General features: G+C 35.9%; 1 protein-coding gene across 2 annotated transcripts in view; it reads right to left on the reverse strand.

Moving 5' to 3' along the window:
• LOC145287842 (mitochondrial enolase superfamily member 1-like) overlaps nt 1–24,239 on the reverse strand; it is a 400,234-nt gene that overhangs the window by 103,356 nt on the left and 272,639 nt on the right. For both annotated transcript variants that reach the window (XM_080135718.1, XM_080135717.1), the window contains exons 11-12: nt 17,378–17,465; nt 79–213 (exon numbers count right to left, since the gene is read on the reverse strand). In XM_080135718.1, the coding sequence (XP_079991844.1) occupies nt 79–213; nt 17,378–17,465 (223 nt within the window). The remainder of the gene's footprint in view (nt 1–78; nt 214–17,377; nt 17,466–24,239) is intronic.

Here is a 24,239-nt window from a genome sequence, read left to right on the forward strand (position 1 = left end):
AATATTTTGAATTTCGTTTTTCTAATTGCTATAATATATAAAAATGGATGTTTTCCGTTTTTTTCTTATTTCACTTACTTTGGAAATTGTAGAATGTCCAATGACGTCATCGGGACTTGTAGGTTCCTCAATCCAAATGGGTTTAAATTTTGCTAATTTCTTCATCCAATCAATTGATTCCTGCACTTCCCACTTTTGGTTAGCATCGGTCATCTGAACAAAAGACATGAACAAACAGACAGAAATTCGGTAAATATTACAAAAAAGAAAAGGAAATGTAAAACATAAAATAATTCTATGGAAACAGCAGAAGCAGCGAATGTTCTTTACAAGTATCCTTGGTTGGATGATAACTCAACCAGCTATTTCTTTCAAGCAATCACAGGTTCAAAAATATTCACCTCCACATTTTGCGCATATTATTATTATTATTATTATTATTATTATTATTATGATTATTATTAATAATAATAATAATAATAATAATAATAATAATAATAATAATAATAATAATAATGATGATAGTGGGGAGGACAGTACACTGGGAATTACGTAAACAACTGCATTTCGAACGCACAGACAAATGATACAAACATAAGCCAGCAACAGTACTTGAAAATGAGAATCTCAAAATCCTATGGGACGTGGACATACAAACAGACAAACTCATCCAAGCAAGAAGACCGGATGTTGTCATAATTAACAAGAAAGAAAAGTCTTGTCAAATCGTAGACTTTGCTGTCCCAGTTGACCACAGAAAAGGAGAAACAGAGCAAATACACAGAGCTAGCCAGAGAGCTGAAATGGATATGGATGATGAAGAAAATCAAAATAATACCTATAATAGAGAGAGAATTGGGAACAATTCCGAAAAGCTTTGAAAAAAGAATGAGAGAAATTGGAATCAGAGGAATGGCTGGAAACATACAACGAATAACAATAATGAAAACAACTGAAATATTAAGAAAAACCCTTGAATGCAGAGACTAATACACATGAGTCACATGTGCGGGCCAGACAAACTGCTGCAGAGGCAAAACTTGAAGACGCGTTATATGGAACCAAGAACATTGAAGCTGCATATCTGTTCTCTATCTCCTCCATCCCCACCCCATCGCCCCATCACTCCCTTTCTCAAAGAGTGATGCCAAATAGGATCAAGGAGGATGGAAAGACCGAGGAGAGAGCACCGACCAGACATCCGCTGAACAAGTGCAAAGAGAACTGTGACTTTGGGGTGGATTATTGCAACTCAAATTCCAGTGGAGACCAATGGTCGCTGTCAACGAGAAATGAATGGTAAACGGCTGTTGCGATAATGCAAATTCATTTACGAATGTTATCAAAAGAGGTGAATAGTATTGGAAATCTGGAAAGACTTGTCACTCAACTTCCAGTGAACACCACAGGTTGTCTTCAAGGAGAGATTCTTGATAACCTGTGGTAAAAGCTCCTTGTGAGCCAATAATTATAAATAAACAATAACGTTCTATTTCTCTTTGAAGTCTTTTCCTCTCAGCTCCAATGCAATCGAGAATGTTCCCCAAAATAAATCAGTATAAGAACTAAATAAATGAATGGATTACTGTTGCCACATCTGGGAAGGAGCTGCTCAGAGCACTTTTTTCTGCCTTGACAGGATTCAAAGCAGGCTTTTACATCTAGCAGGTGATGCCCTTTTCTTCTCCCTGCAACCTCTTTCTCATAAAAGAAACGTTTACATCCTGTTTTAAAATGTTAATCTCATTGTTTTATTGCTCATTTCCATCTGCACCCAGTTGTCGATCCCGAACGCTTTTATGCTAATTATAATTAAATTATATAAGAATATTGAAATTTTCCTTTTACATAAATCATCTTGTGTATTTATTTTCAGAAATCGACAATTGGATCGAATTATTGCATACTTTTTTGTTAGTTCAGCTTCAGTAGATAAAATAATACACTTCAAATCTTTTTTTCAATTAATTGTGAAATTTCTACAGTTCACACCAGCATATCACCACCACCACCACCACCACCACCACCACCACCACCACCACCACCACCATCATCATCATCATCATCATCATCATCATCATCATCATCAACAACAGCAACAACAACAACATGTCCGTTTTACATGCTGACATACTTTGAATGGCTTTTAGAATTTAATTTCCAAACTAACGTATCTCTGACCATATCTTTATTTATCCCTCTTTCTCTCAAGTCCATCCTTATCACTTCTTCCCATATTTTCCTTGACCTTCTTTTGTGAATTTAACCTGCTACCTCAACTCTTCTACAGATGCTTACCGAAAAAGACATCATTCTTTCAACATGGTCACACATATCTGTTCTGCACATATCTCCCTATTCTGTCCATATTTAATCTTCCTCTGAGATCACCATATGTAAGCCTTTATTTAAAGCACACACTATACATCGATCGTATCAACCTTGCATCATTTCTCTCTATGCAACAGATGTCCTCTACCCACACTGACCAGGTTTTACTTTCATACATCAGCACACATGCCTGATAGACTTTTAAACTTTTCATGCAAGTTTCTTATATTTAAAATACCATAGTTTGAAATATAACTGATTTTCTTTAGAAGTCGTTTCCTTAGTGGAAGCAATATTTTTATAGGTCAGATACCCCTTCTGATGCCAGCCCAGTAAGGTGATGGGGACCACTGTTTTTATGGAATCACCATTTATAGATAATTGCCCACCAAAGTTTCTTAAAAAATTGTTTTCCATCCAAAAAAAAGAAGTAGAAATTTTCACTGGTTCTCTGTTTGACCATCCCCATTAGACTCAATCAAATACTGACATGCATTTTATTTACTCAAACGTCCAATCTAATATACAGGTAAAATAAACTCATCCATCACAGGTAAAATAGACTCATCCATTTCATCCATCTAACTGAGAGATAAAAACTACTTTGTATTGTTTGGATTACTGTTCTCATTTTGAATGTTATTTTCACAACGTTTCAACCGATGTAACCTTCAACATTCTTCAAATATTATATCGAATTTGGGAATCTTTCTGTCAAATTCTGGAAACTGTGCGGAATTTTGAATGGAATGCTTTATTTAATCCATTGCAATAGTATGCTCATGTTCCGTCGGCCATGACCGGCTAGAAACCTTGAGTAATTCACAATTGTATTCTTAGTATCATCCGCACTGAGGATTGAGCCATCAACCTCTAGAAGAGTAAATTCACTTATAACTGAATTTACCAAGTACTTTATCCATTACACTGCAGATCTATACATATTCCCGAATTCAACAGAAATACTCCTAAATTCGATGATACACCTGAAGAAGGTCAGAGGTTACATCGGCCAAAACGTTGTGAAAATAACACTCAAGATGGGAACAGTAGTCTGAATAATCCAAATAATACTAATCTCCCATATCACGCTAGAGATAAAATACAGTGGTCCATTTAACGTTACTGAGTAGTTTATCTTTGAAAAAAAAAATAGAAAGTTGTATTTTAAGATGCGTCCATTCAATCTGTGTGTTTATTGATGATGAAAATGCTGTTTTAAACTTAAACATGATGTATAGACGACTATTTCAAACTTGAGCATAACGAATCAACACAAATACTTTTTCAAACTTAAGCAGGACACACGAACAAGAAATTATGTTAGATCCTACCGATCTATAAATTAGGACGCCAAATAATTCCTTCTTAAAATCTATAAGATAATATGTAACAGTACTGCTTATTGAATAATTACTCTGAAGAAAAGAAATATTCATCTCTATTCATCAACTTCTCTCCAAGAGTTGTTGAAACCATGTTCAAAATTCTTGTGAAAATTGTTTGATGATGTATGAACTTATGAACTTATATATACGAGTCTTGTCATTAAGGTATTGTCAAACAAAAGTTCAATGTAACTTTTTCTCCGAACTGCTTTTCTCTTTACCATAAAGGGTAAATTTTATCTTGAATGTATTGCCTCTTAATTTCTAAAATATATCACATGTATCTATAGGTGTATCAGAATTTTTGCAGGAATTTTTGACACCCCTAACACAAAACTGTGAATAAAATATAAAAATCTTGTAATTTCTCTTTTAAAAGTGGGTTGTTTATTTTCTTTATGGATTATACTTCCAAAATAAACTATTAAAGTTGTTTTAAAAGTAATAGAAATATTATTTTTTATTTAAAAAAAAACAGTAATGAATTTTCCGAACTCAATATTTTTCAATTTTTAAACTTAAAAAATCTATCAAAATTTTTCTATTGATTCTATTTTTACGATATTTTCAGAGTCAATGTGAAATTTAATGTTCTTTCCAATAAACCGAATATAATATTTTAGACAAACGTTTTTTTTAATTCACGCCCCCCCCCCATTTTCAAGTGTCTATTAAAAAGTAAATAATTAATTTACTCACCAAAGTCTTATATATCACAAATTGAAGAGAAAAGGTCAATAAATAATATATTCAAATTTAAAACAAAAAAGTAGTGTTTTTTAGAAATCTACCTGTAAAGTTCGAAGTTTAAAACATTTTTTTTAAACCACGTTGTTTTTTTTTTAATGAAACCTTGGTCCTTGCTCCTTTAATTGAAAAAAAATTAGGGCTTGAATTACATTTTTCGAGTAGTTATAAGCTTGGAAAGACAGGGGGTCGAATAATTCACGCCTCCCATTTTGAAATGTCTATTAAAAAGTAAATAATTAATTTACTCACCAAAGTCTTATATATCACAAATTGAAGAGAAAAGGTCAATAAATAATATATTCAAATTTAAAACAAAAAAGTAGTGTTTTTTAGAACTTTACCTGTAAAGTCCGAAGTTTAAAACCTTTAAAAAAAACAGTTTTTTTATTTTTTTAAATGAAACCTTGGTCCTTGGTCCTTGCTCCTTTAATTGAAAAAAAAAAATTAGGGCTTGAATTACATTTTTCGAGGAGTTAAAAGCTTGGAAAGATGGGGTGGAATCATTCACTATTTTTAACGAAATTTCTGACACACCTAATGTATCTAGTGTCTCATTTATAGGAGAATCAATATTTCGCTTTCTAAATAAATAACTTTAAATTTGTGCATTTTAACCAATTTTTAATCATTATACAACGATACAGTGCAAAAAAAAAAAGAAAGTTAGATAGCCTGAAATAATCGGTTAAGACGGACGGGCGGTGCGACAAATAGATCGATAAAACCTCTAACAGAAATTCCTGGATGCATTGTAACGCTGTTTTTTTTTGTTTTTGTTTTTTTTATCAAAGCATGTGTTACTGATTGAACATGTATTACTGATTGAACATGATGGATAATCCAAAACTTGTGATGAAATCGGTATCTCACTGAAGGCAATCTTCAGACCATTTTCGATTTGTATTTTTCAATCAATAAATCCTGATAGTTCTGACTAGGACTGGAATGTAATCAATGCTGATGGGGTGATTCCAATAAAATTTCGACACCTATATTCTGTTCTAAATTCCTGATTCCGATACAATTACCGATTCTATTCTAAATTTCTGAATCTCATACAATTATCAATTCTGTATTAAATTCTTGATTCCGATATAATTACTGATTCTGTTCTAAATTCATGATTCCGATTCAAATACCGATTCAAAGTTCGACTTTTAGAAAGTCTCTAAAGCTGTAGAGTTATTTTACTATATTATTTTTCGAATTACCCTAAAAACCCATTCAATAACTTGAGTGTTATTTCTTCCGCCCGTCACACCAATAATTTCCTGGGTAAGGTTAACACTTTTGTCCAAACTTCCAAACTTCTGTATACGTAACGCACCTTCTCTCAACTCCCAACGAACTTCTGCTAATTCAACTTATTTCTTCGAAATCCAACTTCGAAATGAACATCCCTCTACAAAATCAACCCTCTTTTATCTCCAACCAGGAGCATCTCATTTGCATATCGGGTGGTCGCATTACAGGCATATAAAGAGATAAGGCAGCCATTTTTGTTTCTTTCTTCTTCATTCATTTCATTCCACGACCGACTCGTTGAATTATGCACACGTGCTAATTAGGTAAGTCGCACGTTTCCCTACAATATATGCATGCGTTTTTGCAACTGTACAAATCACGTTAAGATTTTGTTCTTTTAGAAGCGCTGGTTGAGTTTGAATTAGATAAGATACGTATTATATCCGTTTGAAGCCAGACCTGTTCGAACATGTTTTCCCTCACATATACACACCCACATGTACGCACGCACGTACGTATGCACACACACACACGCATATACACAGCCTCATACACACACTTACATTCATGCACACACACACACCCGAGCTGTGACGTCACTTCCTTTTAAGTGAAAACCAGACATGCGCACCCAGAACACTAACTCCAGTACAAAAGTCAACAAAACCTGTTAACTCCCCTTTTTTGTCCGGACCAGCGTTTGAGCTGCTTAGTCGACGAACCGACCGCGTGCTCTAACGTCACTCTATCTCCCCTTCGCCTTTGGTCCATCAAAACAGACATGTACGCGACGCTCTTCTGAGCTTAACCCTCTCTTTCTACAGGCCGGCTTGCCACTTCGCGTTTCTCTATTGCATTCCCTTTCCTTCCACGCGCGTAGTCGTCAACGGCTGAATGAACACGTGCACACCGAAGACTTTCATTCACAGAAAATAAACGACATGTTTATTTTATTCCAGCATTTGAGTTCTTTGTTTCTTTCATTCAATTCGTTTCATTATTTTTTCTTGTAGCGAGTTAGGGTATTTATATCCTGGTCCGCAACAGACCCAACGCATTGTTACAAAATAAACAGATGTTTATTTTGTTAGAAATTTATGTTAAAGTCCATAAATATATTTATGAAATTTATGTTAGTCCATAAATATATTTATGAAATTTATGTTAGTCCATAAATATATTTATGAAATTTATGTTAAAGTCCATAAATATATTTCGACGGAAACCGTATGTCGTTTGTTTTTTCGTGTTGTTGTTGGAGCAAAGAATTAGCAGTTTGTTGTTTCTACGGTAGATTTTTCTAAGTCTGCGTTTGGTTACGCGAGATTCACATTAAGATTTTCTTCCTTAGAAGCGCTAACGGAATTTTGGGTTCGTTCCAAAAATCCGTTTTGCTGTTAACAAAAATGAAAGGAAAAAAGAGGGGGGAAGCATTTAAAGCAAAGTTGTTGGAAATGGGAAATTAGAAATGAGCAAAAGAAATACAGACCCGAATGTGTTTAAAATGATCCAAATTTATTAAAACAAAAAGTTATCAATTGCTTTTATTTCCCAAAGCTGGGGTTACAAACCCTCTTAAGAAACATTTAAAATAAATAAAAAATAATACAAAAAAGATGACAATTCTTACTTGTAAGAAAGGCTGAAAAAAAAAAGAACATATAAAAAACAGAAAACAGTTGTTTTGAGTCCTTGTTTAAAATCAGTTCTTCTTTTAACAAAATGTTCAGTCTTTCTACAAGAGGAATCACAAACAAATAAAGTCTCTTTGACCTTAAATGGAGAAAGAGGTAAAATATTTTCCTTTGTGTACGCTCAGATAGCTTTAAATTCAAAGGAAAGAAACGAAAACTAACGCCGCTTCGGTAGGCTTTATGTGTACAAATAAAATAATTCACGGGATAAATTCTGGTATTAATAGAATATTTTTTTGTGAAGGAACAATCTTTCCTGGACGTTACATGCGCCGATAATCTGCTCGACTTAACGGCGAAATTAATTTCTGTTCTTTACAGAAAGGAAATCCTCAAAGCTGTTGGCTAGTTTCTTCTGTTAATCCTTTAGAGACTAATTTCCCAGTCGATAACACCGTTTGCTTTTTAATAACTGGGACTAATTTTCCAGTAGATAAAACCTTGTTGCTTTTTAATAACTGGAACAAAATTACAATGAAACTTTAGTAAGTCTTTTTCTAAAGGAGAAAGAAAAAAACCCGTGACGAATTTACCGTCAAATCGCTTTGAAATAAAACCTCCACCTCGCAGGCAGGTAATCTTTGAACTAATGAAGATGGATAAAGGCCCATTCTTTCCCCCTCTCGCTCTCCAGATGGTAGGAGAGTAGTAGACTGCTGGAAGGGAATTATAACGATGATAATGATGGAAGTGACCTGCAAAGGCCGGTCAAAGAGTGCGTTCCTTTCCCTCGAGATGTTTAATATGTGTATATATAAAAAATAAATAAAAATTATATCTTTATTAAAATTTCAACAGCGCTGGTTGAGTTTGAATCAAATAAGATACATATTAAATACGTTTGAAGCCAGACCCAACGCATTGTTACAAAATAAACAGATGTTTATTTTGTTAGAAATTTATGTTAAAGTCCATAAATATATCTCGACGTAACCGTCATCTTCAGTATGTGTTTTTTTTTTTGGGGGGGGGGGGGAGGGGACGGCCATGTTCTTCGAGCAAAGAATTAGCCGTTTGTTGTTTCTACGTTAGTTTTTAAAGTCTCAGAACGGTGCATTTGGTTTCCGTCGAAATATATTTATGGATTTTAATAAACAAAATAAACATCTGTTTATTTTGTAACAATGCGTTGGGTCTGGCTTCAAACATATATAATAGTATCTTATTTAATTCAAACTCAACCAGCGCTTCTAAGGAACAAAATCTTAACGTATACATATATATATATATATATATATATATATATATATATATATATATATATATATATATATATATATAATTTTTATTTTTATTGATAGTTTTACATTGATTGTTACATATGGAGTAAACACGAGTTATCTCCCTTTGACTTAGTATGCCACCGTCACTCTTGACTGCAACCTACCGTTGAGTGACACTCTTTTTAGTAGTAAACTGCTTTGTTTCTATTCAGTGTAAATAAATTCCTCGTTTCGTTTCTTCAATGAAGGTTTCACTAACAAATTACTAACAAGATTCTGACTAATATTCACATGTATCAATCCATAATATAAAATAGTGTCAGGATAAAATATAGAACTGTCAACACTCACAGCCGTATATCAATATCTTCTCGAAAAAAAAAAAATGGAATTTTTACCACATCCAAAAGAATTAAATTTTTCTTCGGATAATCTCGAACAGGAATGGGAAACTTGGAAAAAACAATTTCAATTGTTCCTGCAAGCTACAGAGTCGAACAAGAAACCGGAGAAGGTGAAAACTTCAATATATAAGAAACGATAGAAGGAAAATATATTATACGTTCAATTTTGAAAATGACGACGAGAAGCTAAACTTGAAAAAAGTAATAGAAAAATTTGACGCGCACTGCCAACCAAGAAAAAACCTGACGTTTCTCACATATCAATTTCTCACGTGCAAACAGAAAGAAACAGAGAGATTTGATGAGTACGTCACGGAATTACGACAAAAGGCAAACAAATGTGAATTCGGTGACCTAACTGAAAGATTAATAAAAGACATTCTAATTTGTGGCGTTAACGACATGTTGAGAGAAAGAATGCTCAGAGAACCTTCACTGGATTTACAGAAGGCGATACAAGCAGGCCTGAGTGCTGAAGAAACGAAGAGACACTCCAAGATAATGGCTACATGCGAAACAGAAACCATTTCAACAATTCGCAATCCAAAGAAAAACAAGCTGTCTTCCAACGTTATGTTCAAACGTGAAGACAAAAAGCCCGCCAAAACACAATAATGGACCTACTGCGCTGGGTCACATCAGAAAGGAAACTGTCCAGCATACAATAAAAACTGCACAAATTGCGGTAAAAAAGGACATTTCGCTCGAATGTGTCGAACGAAAAAGAAAAAATTATACAATGTCGGACATTCATACAATTCAGACCACGTGGAGTAAAACCATTTTAACATCGACGCCATATTGAAAAAAATAATGTAGACGCACTACAAACTGACAAATGGAAAGTAAAGATTGGAGACAACGAAATATCAACTTCAAAATCGATACAGGTGCTGAAGTAAACGTATTACCAGCGAAAATATATAAACCTATTGAACCAAAGCCAGAATTAAAGAAAACATCTATAAAATTAACCGCCTACAACTGTACGCAAATTCCCACGATAGGAAGCTGTGTTATACAATTACAAAATAAAAATATAAAAATAAGTTCGCATTTCATTGTGGCGAATACAAATGCAAACGCAGTAATTGGCGCAGAAACAGCGGAAGAGCTAGGACTGATGAAAAGAACGTATGAAATAAACAAGACGGACATAGAAACATTAAAAGAAAAATATAAAGATTGCTTTGGTGACATCGGAAAATTACCATTTTCATATAACCATAAACCTGGACATAAAACCCATCATGAATCGTCCAAGGAACATACCGTTTGGGATAAAACCAAAATTAAAAAAAAGGAGTTAGAAAAAATGACAAAAATGGGAATAATAGAACCCGTTGAAGACCCGACAGATTGGGTAAATTCTCTTGTAATAGTGGAGAAACCGAACGGAAAATTAAGACTATGTTTGGACCTAGAGACCTTAATAAGGCCATAAAAAGAGAACACTACAAATTACCCACCGTCGAAGAAATATTTGCAGAAATGGAAAATCCAAAATATTTCACGAAATTAGACGCATCAAATGGATATTGGCAAATACCCGTTGATGAAGAAAGCTCTAAGCTATTAACATTTAATTTGCCATTTGGTCGTTCCTCGTTCACACGTCTGCCATATAGAATACATAGTGCCTCTGAATTTTTAAAGCACAAGTTGCAAAAATAATAGAAGTCATACCTGGAACGAAAAACTCACAGGACGACATAATAATATATTTAGGTCATTTGATCATTGATGAAGGAATAAAACCAGACTCTTCTAAAATAAAGGCAATAACACACATGCCTCTACCCGAAAATAAAAAAGATATCCAACGATTTTGGGTAATGACCAACTACCTGTGCAAGTTCATACCAGAGTACTCAGAGGTAACTACACCGTTAAGAGTACTGCTACATAACGATACGCTGTGGTCGTTTGACAAACCTCAAATAGAGGCTATAGAAAAACTAAAACGGAAAATAACTAGTCTACCAGTTTAAAAAGTTTATGATCCCAGCAAAGAAATTAAAATCACCACCGATGCCAGCAAACATGGATTGGGTGCAGTGTTACAACAGAAACATGATGAAAAATGGTTACCCGTGTCATACGCGTCACGATCGACAACTCCAGCAGAACAAAATTACTACCCGTTAGAATTGAAAACACTCAGCATAATGTTCGCCTGCAACAAATTCCATCAATTTATCTATGGAAGAAAATTTCTCATAGAAAATGATCACAAACCATTAAGGCAAATTTTAAAAAAATCCGTTACAAAAAGCCTCCAAGAATACAAATATTCTTACATTCCAGGGCGAGAATCCGTAATTGCTGATGCATTATCACGTGCATATATATCAGACAGCAAACAAGAAATATCGGATACAGAAATGGACAAATATATCCATGCTATTATAAAATAATACCCAAATGAGCGACCAAAACTCAACATATATCGTGAGGAGACTGGGAAAGACCCAACACTAAAAATGTTCATTAAATATGCGACATCAACTTGGCCAGAAAATAAGGACGTGCCACCCACAATAGCACCATATATGCCAGTCCGCGATCGGTCGTGAAAGGACTAGTATTGAAAGGTACACGAATAGTGGTCCCAACCTCCCTAAGGAAGTCCTACAAAAAATCCATACTGGACATTTAGGCATAGAAAAGTGCATTGCAAGAGCAAAAGAGGTCGTATATTGGCCTAACATAAACAATCAAATAAAAGAAATGGTTAGCACATGCACACATTGTCTAGATCACAGAAACCGACAACCGTCAGAATCACTGATACACCATGAAATACCCGTAACACCATGGACCAAAGTTGCGACAGATGTATTTTACTTATATAGTAAAGCATATGTAGTGATAATAGACTACACGACTAGATATTTTGATATCCACAAACTTGATGACTGCAAACCAAGTACGGTGGATCAATAAAATAAAGAACACCTTCGCAAAATTTGGCATTCCACAAATAGTGATTAGTAACGATCGACCCGAGTACCGATCATCAGAATTTAGACAATTTGCTAAAGATTGGGATTTCAGGCATATCACGACAAGTCCGAACTATCCACAATCGAATGGATTAGCAGAAAGAAACATTCAAACAATTAAAAGAACATTAAAGAAATCGTCTGAAAGTAGACAAGACCCATACCTAGCAATGTTAGCGTTACGAACTTCACCATTAAAAGATAAAACCCCGTCACCAGCTGAAGTGAATAGTATCAGTAAGTAAAGAATTGCCTTTTAGAAAGGTTTTATTAACTGTAAAATACACGTACGCTCTTGAAAGGATCGAGCGGGAAAATGAAACAGAGGGCGCTTTTATTATGACTGTCAATCCCAAGGGGGATAACTCTTAACAACAAATTAAATCATAACATTTTCCCCGTCCTAAAGTATTCAAGTAAGGGGTAATTAATTATAGACAAATTTTTTTTTTTTTTTTTTTTTTTTTTTTTTTTTTACAATCACATAAGAATCATTTTATTTACAAATAACATATGAACCCAAACTGCAGTTTTTTTTCAGTATTTAGTCACAAAATCCTTATATTTACTAGGGAATTGTCGAACTCGGGACGACCTCCGCACAGATTGGCAGGAATGCTGATTTTCAGTATTATTTTTTAGTGAAATCTGATTTTCTTCAAGATCAGACGATTGATTTTTGTCTTCCTCATGACCAATGTTTTCATTAGTAGAAGGTTCAAATAAAGTCTCTGAAGTAGTAGGATTATTATTAGAGTTTTCTTCATTTGATGAGTTTGGAGCTAAGTCTCGAACGTTGACAGTGGTTTCAGTACCAGAAGGTAGTTGAACATAAGCGTAGTGGGGGTTGACATCTATTAGGGTGGCAGGCGTTACAGGAGGGTCATGTTTACTTGTTTTAGTGTGGTTTCTAATATATATTGGGCCTGGTTTAACCCAAGAAGGAATTGAAATTCCGGAAGCAGATTTACGACTATATTTAAACAGTCTATCATGGGGAGTCATATTAGTGGCAGTACAAAGTAATGATCTAATTGAATGAAGTGCGTCCGGTAGTATGTCTTCCCAATAAGGTAGTTTCATTTGATTAGAATGTAATGTTGTTTGAATGGCCTTCCATAAGGTACCGTTGAGTTTTTCAATCTGTCCATTACCTTCAGGATGATATCTACTTGTTTTAGAAGTAGCAATTCCTTTTTTGTGTAAAAAATCCTTTATTTCTCTTGCTAAGAAATCAGAAGCACGGTCAGTATGTATCATGTCAGGCAAACCAAAAATTGAAAAGAGTTTGTTTAGACAGTGGATAATGGTTTTGCTTGTCATATCTCTGCAAGGAAAAGCGAAAGGAAAACGGGAATACTCATCAATTAGAGTAAGTAGATATTTGTTGCCATGTATAGAAGTAGGTAGAGGGCCTTTAAAATCAAGATTTAATCGTTGAAAAGGTAATATGGCTTGAATGAGAGTCCCTCCATTGGTATTGGCGAATTTGGGTTTCAGTAATTGACAGGATGAGCAAGAGTCAGTAATATTCTTAATTTGATCCAAAGTAAAAGGGAGGTTCCTCGTTCTTATAAAATGGCTTAATCTTGAAACACCAGGATGACATAATTGTTTATGTAAATCACGAAGATCTTGTAGATTGTAAGTAAGAGCAGAGATGCGAGAGAATGTGTCAGCAGCAATATTTTCAGGTCCAGGTCGATAAACTATAGTGAAATTGTATTGGGATAATTCTATACGCCAACGACATATTTTGTCATTCTTAATTTTTGATTTTCTTTTATTGTCGAATATGAAGCTGATGCTCTTCTGATCTGTGATGACTTTAAAGTGCCTGCCGAGTAGAAAATGTCGCCACTTACGGAGAGCTTCTACAATAGCGGCTGCCTCTTTTTCTACTGCATGGTGCTTAATTTCGTTAGTATTGAGAGTTCTTGAAAAAAATGCAATAGGACGACCTTCTTGATTTAGTGTTGCAGCAATGCAATAGTTACTAGCGTCCGTTTCTACTTCAAATTCTTTATTTGGATCTACCGTTATTAAAGTGGCGTCTTTTAGATCATTTTTCAATGTTTGAAAAGATTTTAATACAGATGGAGGTAGTGGAAATTCTTTGTTTTGATTTAGTAATAAAATTTTATCAGAATTTTTTTTAATGAATTTGCAGTAATAGGAAAACATTCCAACTATTCTTTTTTGAGATTTAAGATTCAGCGGAGGTGGCATTTCGAGTAATGGTTTTAGTCTTTGATAATCGGGAGCTATTTGATTATTTTCTATGGTGTAGCCGAGTAGAGTAATAGAACTAGAAGAAATTATGCTTTTATTTTCATTTAAAGTGATGTTATATTGTTTAGCAATTTTGTAGAATTTTTGAAGATTGTAATCGTGTTCTTCTTGATTTTTCCCACATATAGTTACGTTATCAACATACACAAAGGTATCGGTTAGATTTTCTTTTTCTATAATATAGTCTATGCTCCTCTGGAAAGCACTTACTCCATTGGTGACGCCAAAAGGAAGACGAGTAAATTGAAAAAGTTTGCCACTTACTTCAAACGCAGTGAATTTACGATCAGCATGATTTATAGGTATTTGGTGATAAGCAGATTTTAGGTCGAGAGTAGAGAAGATGTTATATTGAGCGATGTCGTCTACCATCTTATTGATATTAGGCATTGGGTAAGCGTCTAGTTCCGTGAATCTATTGATGGTATCGCTGTAGTCGACTACCATTCTTTTCTTATGATTCTCATTCGAAGTTACAAGAACTTGCGCTCGCCACGGAGATATCGAAGGTTCAATTATGCCTTCTTTCAACATTCTAGCAGTCTCTTCTTTTATGAATTTGTTGGCGGCAAAAGTGTAACGTCGGGATTTTGTCGCAATAGGAGTAGTATGAGGAGAAAGATTAGAAAAGAGAGGAGGGGGTGGAACGTTTATGGTAGGAAAAAAATTATTCGTGTTTATAGCTCCAATTATAAGTTTGTCTCTAGGACCGTCGAATTTAAGTGTTACTTTTTTATATTTTTTTAAAATATCTTTTCCGATTATTAAATCAATGAAAAGGTTTTCAATGATTTCAATTGTTATTCCAGAATGGGTTTTATCTTTCAGTATTAAATCCACGACAGCTTCGCCAGTTATTTTAGCATGTTGATCGGAAGCAGCCAGAGCTATAGTTTTGTTTTTAGGTATTGTGAAGAGTTTAAGTTTTTTAGCAGTATTTTCATAAATGAATGTTTTTACACTGCCGGAGTCCACCATAGCGTTCACGAAGTGTCCGTTAATTTGGCATTGAGTGAATGTGACATCTTTGGAGTTAGTTCCTAGTCAGGATAGAGAAGGTGAGGGGTAGTCAGAGTCGTCATAAAGAACAGCAGTATGAGTGTTAGAAATAGAAGATTTACACACTTTAGCCCAATGACCATTTATTTTGCATTTTTTACATTCGGCGTTTCGTGCAGGACATAAATATCGAGGATGACGTGATTTTCCACAGAAAAAACAAACCCCTTTTGGATGCATATTTTCTTTAGTCACAGCTATACGATTGTAGCCCGAAGGATTATTTGTAGCTGCTACAGTAAAGTTATTTGCGTAGTTTATCGAATGCTTTTCTGCTTGTTCAAGAGATCTGGCCGTGGCATATGTGTCTTGTAAAGTCAGGATGGGTTTTTCTAACAGTCGTTGTCGGATGGACGAAGAAGAAATTCCGCCGATGAAAGCTTCCCGAATGTATTGATTTTTGTTTTCTTCAGCAGAAACCGCTTCGAAGTTACATGTTTTGGCAAGCATTTCCAATTGTAGTATGAAGGCATCTATATTTTGTGTTGTTTGTTGCTTCGTCGTCATCAATCGATATCTATTATAAACAATATTTTCAGGTTTTAAATAAGCGGCGTCCAATGTTCTTAATGCACTATCGTAGTCGGTTTTATCGCTTATTAAATCGAAAACAGAGGCTGAAATACAATTGATCAAGGCAAAGAAATTATCTGAAGTGTTTTCGATTAATCCGTTATTATGTGAGCGGATATAATTCTGGAGGGTTAATTTCCAATGCCTATAGGATTTTTCGGAATTAGGGCATGTAGGTTCCACCTCGAATCTGTCGGGACGTAAGATTCGATCCATTATTTTTTTTTTTTTTACAGTTAATAAAATTGAAGTGAACAGTATCAGTAAGTAAAGAATTGCCTTTTAGAAAGGTTTTATTAACTGTAAAATACACGTACGCTCTTGAAAGGATCGAGCAGGAAAATGAAACAGAGGGCGCTTTTATTATGACTGTCAATCCCAAGGGGGATAACTCTTAACAACAAATTAAATCATAACACCAGCCCAACAGTTGATGAAAAGAACGCTAAGGACAAATCTTCCAAATATCATGCACAACAAAACAATGAAAAAGCATGAAATAAATAAAAAGTTCAAAGAACTACCAGAACTAAAGAAAGACGATACTGTCCGTATTCTTTCACAAGAAAAATGGAACCTAAAAGGTAAGATTGTGAAAAAATTAAAAGAGCCTCGTTCATATCTAATAAAAACAGACCAAGGAAAATATGTACGGCGTAACAGATGTCATATTTTAAAAACAAAAGAAAATCAAAAGTTTAAAGTCAGACATGACTATGAAAAAATATTTAACCAAGAAAATAGTCAAAAACAAGTCGTATCAAAAACAAGCTCAGAAAACAAAATAATATCAAACTCCACAAAGAAAGGGAGACCAATTAAACGTCCATCCCGATACAGAGACTAAATGAGAAAACTTTAAAAATAAAAAATACTATAATTTTTCAGTAAAAAAAAAACCCGGAGATGTTACATATTGTGTAAACACGAGTTATCTCCCTTTGATTTAGTAACTGCCACCGTCAATCTTGACTGCAAGCTCCTACTACCGTTGAGTTACACTCTTTTTAGTAGTAAACTGCTTTGTTTCTATTCAGTGTAAATAAATTCCTCGTTATGATACCACGTCTCTTCAATGAATGTTTCACTAACAAATTACTAACATGATTCTAACTAATATTCACCTGTATCAACCCATAATATAAAATTGATAAATACCAGCAATGGAAGATTGTTTTTGAAACAAAAACCAACCGAAGACAAACAAAAAACAAAAGAATCGTTTACGCATCGAAAAATAAACACAAATTTTTCTTATGCTGATACCCCCCAAAGTTTCGATTTTTACGAATTCTAATTTTGATTAATCGCTCCAACACTAATATGAAGATTTGAAAACAGTTTATTTCTAAAATTTATATAAAAATTTGAACTGAAAACATATATATATAAAAAAAAGATATTTTCAAATACCAAAATGTTTTCTGCTCCAATTTCCTCGCGGACAATTTGACATCTTCGGATATCATCATCAATGTTGGAACCAACTTTCACTTTGAATCTAAACAGAGGAAAACAGCACAAAATGAAAATTGACGCATTTATCATGATTTATCACTGCTAGAAAAGAAAAACTATTATTAATTTTTGGACAAAGTTTAAATTCGACAACCTAGTGTTGCTTACCCATGAAAAGAACGAATTTAGCGTAAGACAATCTGATGTCATCGAAAGAAGTCACTAATTTGGAAACATGTACGAAACATAAACATTTATTTTCATATTGACTTTGTCCTACAAAAACAAATATTTTTAATCGTTTTTACTTCTTACAAAAATATTTTTAATCGTTTTTACTTCTTACAAAAAATATTTTTAATCGTTTTTACTTCTTACAAAAAATATTTTTAATTGTTTTTACTCCTTAAAAAATATTTTTAATCGTTTTTACTTCTTAAAAAATATTTTTAATCGTTTTTACTTCTTACAAAAATATTTTTAATCGCTTTTACTCCTTACAAAAATATTTTTAAGTGTAATACATATCCATGCTAAATATCCTTCGTCAGTGTTTGCATTAATGTCCATCATCATCATCATCATCATCATCATCATCATCATCATCATCATCATCTATATATATAAAAGCCAAACGTCTGTGTGTATGTATGTATGTTTGTTTGTAACGCTAAAACTTTTGAAAGACGGAACCAAACTTGACAAATTTGGTACCATATTGAAGCCCCATCATCCGGATGACAAATATCGAAATTTCACGTCAAACAGACCACTAGAAGTTGGTCAACTGATCAGTTATCTTCAGGGGGGGGGGCCCAAAAAAACCTGTGATTATATATATATAAAAGACAAATGTTTGTTTGTAACGCTAAAACTTGAGATGAAAGATTCCTCTCCCCTAAGAATAAAACATATGTTCAATATCTGCTTTTGTTTTTTTAATTTTTTATACGGTCCCGAGCAACGCCGGGTAGCCCTGCTAGTAATATACAAAAGGCAAAAATCGGTGTGTATGTATGTATGTATGTATGTATGTATGTATGTTTGTTTGTAACGCTAAAACTTTTGACAGACACAACCAAAGTTGACAAATTAGATATCATATTGCACCTTGATCACCCGCATGACAAATATCGAAATTTCACGTCAAACGGACAATTAGAAGGGGATGAACTGATCATTTTTCTCCCAGGGGGGGGGCCCAAAAAAACCTGTTATTTTAACGTTATTCATTACGTGTCACGTGACGTGACGTCAGCTCAGTAAAATGTCGGCTGCGGCTGAGGTACGTTAAAACTGCCTTCGGAGGAGAAATTGATACTATAACACAGTTAAATATTAGTTTTCGACTCGAACCGTTATTACCAACGGAATTATCGCACTCCAAAAATCAAAATCACAAAATTACACGAAAATTGACGTAGGGAAAATGTTTTTATTTTTGCTTGAAGTTTTTTGCCGGCGAAGATGACTTTGCTCTTTGTAAAACATGTAAACAAAGATTAAGCCAAAAGATTTAGCCATTTTGTTTATACATTCTAACTCTGTTAACTTGAAGGGAGAGGGGTTGGTATCAGTATCAGGCCGCTTATGTAAACGAAAATTAGGTCGCGTGCACATTTGAAAGTGAAGTTTGGGAAAGAGGATGGAACAACTTTCTCTTCTGCCTCTCTCTCACACTATTTATCTTCTCTCTCTCTCACCCTGTTTCTCTTCTCTCTATATTAGCACTTATAAAGGCAAATAGGCAACTCGAGGATCAACTCGACTCACCATATTTCTCTCTCTCTCACTCTCTTCTCTCTCTCTCTCTCTCTAGACCTCTTTCTCTTCTCTTTCTCTCTCTCACCCTGTTTATCTACTCTCTCTCTCTCACCCTCTTTCCCTTCTATCTATATTAGCACTTATCAAGGCCAATAGGCAACTCGAGATTGAGAGTTCAAACGTGCAAAGTAGTGGAATTTGGGAAAGAGGATGGAACAACTTTCTCTTCTGCCTCTCTCTCACACTATTTATCTTCTCTCTCTCTCTCTCTCTCTCTCTGTTTCTCTTCTCTCTATATTAGCACTTATCAAGGCCAATAGGCAAATCGAGGATAGACTCGACGATGAGAGTTCAAACGTGCACAGTATTACAATTTGGAAAAGAGGATGGAACAACTTTCTCTTCTGCCTCTCTCTAACACTCTTTATCTTCTCTCTCTCTCACCCTGTTTCTCTTCTCCCTATATTAGCACTTATCAAGGCAAATAGGCAACTCGAGGATCAACTCGACTCACCATATTTCTCTCTCTCTCTCACTCTCTTCTCTCTCTATCTCTCTCTAGACCTCTTTCTCTTCTCTTTCTCTCTCTCACCCCCTTTATCTACTCTCTCTCTCACCCTCTTTCCCTTCTATCTATATTAGCACTTATCAAGGCCAATAGGCAACTAGAGATTGAGAGTTCAAACATGCACAGTAGTGAAATTTGGGAAAGAGGATGGAACAACTTTCTCTTCTGCCTCTCTCTCACACTATTTATCTTCTCTCTCTCTCTCGCTCTCTCTCTCTCACCCTGTTTCTCTTCTCTCTATATTAGCACTTATCAAGGCCAATAGGCAAATCGAGGATAGACTCGACGATGAGAGTTCAAACGTGCACAGTATTACAATTTGGAAAAGAGGATGGAACAACTTTCTCTTCTGCCTCTCTCTAACACTCTTTATCTTCTCTCTCTCTCACCCTGTTTCTCTTCTCTCTATATTAGCACTTATAAAGGCAAATAGGCAACTCGAGGATCAACTCGACTCACCATATTTCTCTCTCTCTCACTCTCTTCTCTCTCTCTCTCTAGACCTCTTTCTCTTCTCTTTCTCTCTCTCACCCTGTTTATCTACTCTCTCTCTCTCACCCTCTTTCCCTTCTATCTATATTAGCACTTATCAAGGCCAATAGGCAACTAGAGATTGAGAGTTCAAACGTGCAAAGTAGTGGAATTTGGGAAAGAGGATGGAACAACTTTCTCTTCTGCCTCTCTCTCACACTATTTATCTTCTCTCTCTCTCTCGCTCTCTCTCTCTCTCTGTTTCTCTTCTCTCTATATTAGCACTTATCAAGGCCAATAGGCAAATCGAGGATAGACTCGACGATGAGAGTTCAAACGTGCACAGTATTACAATTTGGAAAAGAGGATGGAACAACTTTCTCTTCTGCCTCTCTCTAACACTCTTTATCTTCTCTCTCTCACCCTGTTTCTCTTCTCCCTATATTAGCACTTATCAAAGCAAATAGGCAACTCGAGGATCAACTCGACTCACCATATTTCTCTCTCTCTCTCACTCTCTTCTCTCTCTATCTCTCTCTAGACCTCTTTCTCTTCTCTTTCTCTCTCTCACCCCCTTTATCTACTCTTTCTCTCACCCTCTTTCCCTTCTATCTATATTAGCACTTATCAAGGCCAATAGGCAACTAGAGATTGAGAGTTCAAACGTGCACAGTAGTGAAATTTGGGAAAGAGGATGGAACAACTTTCTCTTCTGCCTCTCTCTCACACTATTTATCTTCTCTCTCTCTCTCTCTCGCTCTCTCTCTCTCACCCTGTTTCTCTTCTCTCTATATTAGCACTTATCAAGGCCAATAGGCAAATCGAGGATAGACTCGACGATGAGAGTTCAAACGTGCACAGTATTACAATTTGGAAAAGAGGATGGAACAACTTTCTCTTCTGCCTCTCTCTAACACTCTTTATCTTCTCTCTCTCTCTCTCACCCTGTTTCTCTTCTCTCTATATTAGCACTTATCAAGGCAAATAGGCAACTCGAGGATCAACTCGACTCACCATATTTCTCTCTCTCTCTCACTCTCTTCTCTCTCTCTCTCTCTCTCTCTAGACCTCTTTCTCTTCTCTTTCTCTCTCTCACCCTCTTTATCTGCTCTCTCTCTCTCACCCTCTTTCCCTTCTATCTATATTAGCCCTTATCAAGGCAAATAGGCAACTCGAGATTGAGAGTTCACACGTGCACAGTAGTGAAATTTGGGAAAGAGGATGGAACAACTTTCTCTTCTGCCTCTCTCTCACACTATTTATCTTCTCTCTCTGTCTCGCTCTCTCTCTCAACCTGTTTCTCTTCTCTCTATATTAGCACTTATCAAGGCCAATAGGCAAATCGAGGATAGACTCGACGATGAGAGTCCAAACGTGCACAGTATTACAATTTGGAAAAGAGGATGGAACAACTTTCTCTAATGCCTCTCTCTCACACTCTTTATCTTCTCTCTCTCTCACCCTGTTTCTCTTCTCTCTATATTAGCACTTATCAAGGCCAATAGGTAACTCGAGGATCAACTCGACGATGAGAGTTCAAACGTGCACAGTATTCAAATTTGGGAAAGAGGATGGAACAACATTCTCTACTGCCTCTCTCTCACACTCTTTTTCTTCTCTCTCTCTCACCCTGTTTCTCTTCTCTCTATATTAGCACTTATCAAGGCCAATAGGCAACTCGAGGATCAACTCGACGATGAGAGTTCAAACGTGCACAGTATTCAAATTTGGGAATAAGTATGGAACAACTTTCTCTACTGCCTCTCTCTCACACTCTTTATCTTCTCTCTCTCTCACCCTGTTTCTCTTCTCTCTATATTAGCACTTATCAAGGCCAATAGGCAACTCGAGGATCAACTCGACGATGAGAGTTCAAACGTGCACAGTATTCAAATTTGGGAAAGAGGATCGAACAACTTTCTCTTCTGCCTCTCTCTCACACTCTTTATCTTCTCTCTCTCTCTACCCCTGTTTCTCTTCTCTCTATATTAGCACTTATCAAGGCCAATAGGCAACTCGAGGATCAACTCGACGATGAGAGTTCAAACGTGAACAGTAGTCAAATTTGGGAAAGAGGATGGGACAATTTTCTCTTCTGCCTCTCTCTCACACTCTTTATCTTCTCTCTCTCTCTCTCACCCTGAAAGATTCCTCTCCCCTAAGAATAAAACATATGTTCAATATCTGCTTTTGTTTTTACATTGTTGTTACGGTCCTGGGCAACGCCGGGTAGCCCTGCTAGTAATCATCATCATCTATATATATAAAAGGCAAAAATCGGTGTGTATGTATGTATGTATGTATGTTTGTTTGTAACGCTAAAACTTTTGACAGACACAACCAAAGTTGACAAATTAGGTAGCATATTGCACCTTGATCACCCGGATGACAAATATCGAAATTTCACGTCAAACGGACAACTAGAAGGGGGTTAACTGATCATTTTTCTCCCAGGGGGGCCCCCCAAAAAACCTGTCATTTTAACATTATTCATTAGCTGTCACGTGACGTGACGTCAGCTCAGTAAAATGTCGGCTACGCTGAGCCTCTGACGTACATTAAAGCTGCCTGCGAGGAGTATCATTGATACTATAACACAGTTAAATATTAGTTTAAGAGTCGAACCGTTATTACCAACGGATTTATCGCACTTCAAAAAGAAGAATCCCAAAATTACATAAAAATTGACGTAGGGAAAATGTTTTTATTTTTGCTTGAAGTTTTTTACCGGCGAAGAAAGATGACTATGCTCTTTGCTATAGTTTACCATGTAAACAAGGCTTTAGCCATTTTGTTTTTACCTCCTAACTCTGTTAAACTGGAAGGGGGAGGGGTGGCTATCAGTATAAGGCCGCTTAAATACACGAAAATTACTTTTATACGAGTTTGTTTTCTTATGAATGGAACCGCGTTTATAGGGGGGAGGGGGGAGGAGGCAATGTGCACAGTCTCCCAGGCATTACCTACTATAAAAAAAGATGCACATTTACCCTCTTCTCTCACCCTCTTTCTCTCTCTCTCTCTCTCTTTCTCTTCTCTCTCTCACTCTCTTTCTCTATCACCCTCTTCTCTCTCTCTCTTTCTCTTCTCTCTCTCATCCTCTTTCTCTCTCTCTCACCCTCTTCTCTCTCTACCTTTTTCTCTTCTCTCTCGCACCCTCTTCTCTCTCTCTCACCCGCTTCTCTCTCTCTACCTCTTTCTCTTCTCTCTCGCACCCTCTTCTCTCTCTCACCCGCTTCTCTCTCTCTACCTCTTTCTCTTATCTCTCTCTCTCTCTCAACCTCTTCTCTCTCTCTCTTACCCTCTTCTCTCTCTCACTCTCTGTGTACACCTTTTTCTCTTCTCTCTCTCTCTGACCCTCTTTCTCTCTCTCTCACCCTCTTTTTCTGCTCTCTCTCACCCTTCTCTCTCTCTCTCTCTACCTCTTTCTCTTCTCTATCACCCTCTTTCCCTGCTCTCTCTCACCTTCATCTCTCTCTCTCTACCTATTTCTCTTCTCTCTCTCTCCCTCTGCTCTCTCTCACCCTCTTCTTTCTCCCTCACCCTCTTCTCTCTCTCTCTCTACCTCTTTCTCTTATCTCTCTCTCTCACTACCCCTCTCTCTCTCTGTCTTACCCTCTTCTCTCTCTCTCTACCTCTTTCTCTTATCTCTCTCTCTCACTACCTCTCTCTCTCTCACCCTCTTCTCTCTCTCACCCTCTTTCTCTCTTACCCTCTTCTCTCTCTACCTCTTTCACTTCTCTCACCCTCTTTCTCTCTCACCCTCTTTCTCTGCTCTCTCTCACCCTCTTCTCTGCTCTCTCTCACCCTCTTCTCTCTCTACCTCTTTCTCTTCTCTCTCTCTCACCCTCTTCTCTCTCTCTTACCTATTTTGTAATATATATATATAGATATATATATTGTACAAACTATTGTACAAACTATTACCACTTATCAAGGCCTATAGGCCACTCGAGGATGAAAGTTTAAAAGTGCACAGTAGTCAAATTCGGCAAAGATGACGGAACCGCTTTA

This window comes from Euprymna scolopes, chromosome 11, assembly GCF_053919585.1.
Source record: "Euprymna scolopes isolate OS-2025 chromosome 11, ASM5391958v1, whole genome shotgun sequence".
Classification (NCBI taxonomy): Eukaryota; Metazoa; Mollusca; class Cephalopoda; order Sepiida; family Sepiolidae; genus Euprymna; species Euprymna scolopes.